Raw genomic sequence first — 2500 nt, 5'->3', positions numbered from 1 at the left:
GGGGTGAATCGTTCCTAACTCCTTAAAATGAAATAGAAGCGAAGGTACCTGTACGAGGTACGGTAGTCCAGCAGAATAAATGTTGTGTTGGATGAGCTTCTAATCGACGATCAGTCTATGAACAAATATGTTTCTATCAGGCGAGATATTTTGTCTTCGGTTTGTCTGCTTCCTAACCTAACCTAACCTAACCTAACCTAACCTAACCTAACCTAACCTAACCTAACCTAACCTAACCTAATCTAACAACTACTTTTCCACATGAATAGATCTACTTCCTATAACCGGCAGAATAGAAAGAAAATACATACATACACATCATGGAGAGCATTTCTTCTAGGAGTGCCATGAAAAGGCCATGAGGAACATTGCCTATTGCCATACGGCCACGATTTTTCTGGTCAGAGAACCTCAAGGCAGCAGCTAATTGATTCATTAAGCAGGAGGATACCCTCCAACTAAAGATATCTTTAGATACCATAGTAAAAACTGTAGATCCTGTTAGCATATTGAGGTGCTCGAGTGAGCGTCGACAAGAAACTTACATTTGGTCAGAGAACCTCAAGGCAGCAACTAATTAATTCATCAAGCAGGTGGATACCCTCCAGCTATAGATATCTAGACATACCATAGTAAAAACTGGAGATCCTGTTACCATATTCAGATTCTCGCGTGGGCGTCGACGAGAAACTTACATTTTGGTACCAGCGTAGGATCTGCACGGGAGGGTTGGACATTGTTGTGCATTCAAGGAAGACGTCGTCTCCCTCCTTTAGGTTGTCGGGGTCCAGGTGCTTTCCAAGGGACAGCTTCACTTCAGGCTTATCTGTAGAAGAGATCCATGCGCGGTTTAATCCTTCCATTGTCTGACGTGTCTTTTACAAATGTTGTTGTCAGGCAATTTTATTCAACTAGAAAAAATTTTCAGTCAAGTGGCTAATATATCGATTTTGATCTAACTAAAACCGGACGCTTTTATTCGTCTAGGGGTAAAATTGTATCAATTAACCCTTTGGGGAAAAAAATCCGCTACATTGGTAACCATTTTAGTGCCATCCTTTGGGTGTTCCAATCTGGCTGCCTCCTGGAATTTTCTTCAGATGAGAGAAGTGTCCCTTGATTATAGGATTTATCAACTTAACATTTCAACTGCGGAAAACGTTTCCAATCATTTGAATGAAACCACCTGGGATCAGTTAGAATGATACAATGACGGTCTAAATCGAGACCTATGTACTAATCAAAACAAGTATTACATGTTGGCTTCCAAGTGACTATTGAGTGAATAAGATCGTCTGATAGTATCCAAAATATTACATGACAGAACAATGTCGCGTTCAGGATATTAACTCCTGATGGAGGAAGTCCTTTGTTGAATTAGATAGTCTCATACAATCCGGCCCGACAGTAGCGTAGCTTTGAACATGGGTCCCTCCGAGCGTGCGCTCCAGGGTTAGCCATATCATCACTCAGAATGTAATCTACAGTCCTGAGACCCGTTTTCTACAAAACCCGACGACGCCAGAAAGCCAAGTGGTAACTAAGTTTTTTGTTCGTTTTCCGTTGTTCTGAAATAGTCTCACGTTTGTGTGACCTAACTTGGTACCACATATAGCATGATGCATCCGTTCTCGCTTCGAATGCCGCGGGACTGAGATCAAATGCAATAACCACCGGCTTGTGTTACTTGCTCTGGAAAGCCAAGCACGGAAGGCAAAAGTGGTTAGCTCAGTCTCAACACCTCAACTTCTATTGGCGCAAACTCCTGGCTTTTTATGTTAACCGAGATAGAATCTGTAAACTGATTTCATCATGATGATTTCATTAACCCACTCACTGCGGAGAGACCCTCAGCGAAATCGCCATGAAGCAGGTTTCATAAATACCGAATTCATAAAATGAAGTAAAAGGGTTAATTGGATAAGTTCAATATAGACTTTAGAAAAAATTTCAAAGTAATTTAGTTCAGCTTCTCCCCTTCCCACTAAGTCGAATGAAACTACGAAAGAATAGTAATAAAATATTCATCCGTAATAGAAGTAGACAAGTTGTAGGTTCCTGGAATAAGATGAGAAAGAGTTTGGAGGAGAGGATGGAATGGAAATGAGATGGAGGGAGGGATAGAACGCAGGAAAAGAAAAAAAAAAAAGATAATGAAAAGGAAGGTCGGATATTGGTCAAACAAAAAATCGGAACCCAAACAGAAAACTGGTTGATGACAAAAAAAAAAAAAAAAAAAAAAAAGTATAATATCATAAGCGCTGAAACCTCTCTATACGGTGGGGCATGGAACAGCTTTTACTGTGGCAAATGTCAGGCAATTTCATTCAGCTAAAAGCTGGTCTGAGATGTGACGCTTTAATGAATAAAATTGTTTGACATTTATCTCAAGAAGATTTGCATATTGTGTCATTATATTAAAGGGAATTTAGTGTCTCTTATTTTCAACTAAAATACACACACACACACATGCACACACACACACATGTGTGTGTGTGTG

The 2500-nt window shown here is 40.1% G+C and overlaps 1 protein-coding gene across 1 annotated transcript in view; it reads right to left on the bottom strand.

Annotated features, from left to right (window-relative positions):
* LOC143027712 (nephrin-like) overlaps positions 1-2500 on the bottom strand; it is a 217385-nt gene that overhangs the window by 17183 nt on the left and 197702 nt on the right. The window contains exon 7 of the mRNA XM_076189180.1: positions 696-826. Coding sequence (XP_076045295.1) covers positions 696-826 — 131 coding nt within the window. The remainder of the gene's footprint in view (positions 1-695; positions 827-2500) is intronic.

The sequence above is a fragment of the Oratosquilla oratoria genome, chromosome 8 (genome assembly GCF_046742065.1).
Source record: "Oratosquilla oratoria isolate Oo_2021 chromosome 8, ASM4674206v1, whole genome shotgun sequence".
Lineage (NCBI taxonomy): Eukaryota > Metazoa > Arthropoda > Malacostraca > Stomatopoda > Squillidae > Oratosquilla > Oratosquilla oratoria.
This window is presented reverse-complemented; position numbering and strand designations above follow the sequence as displayed.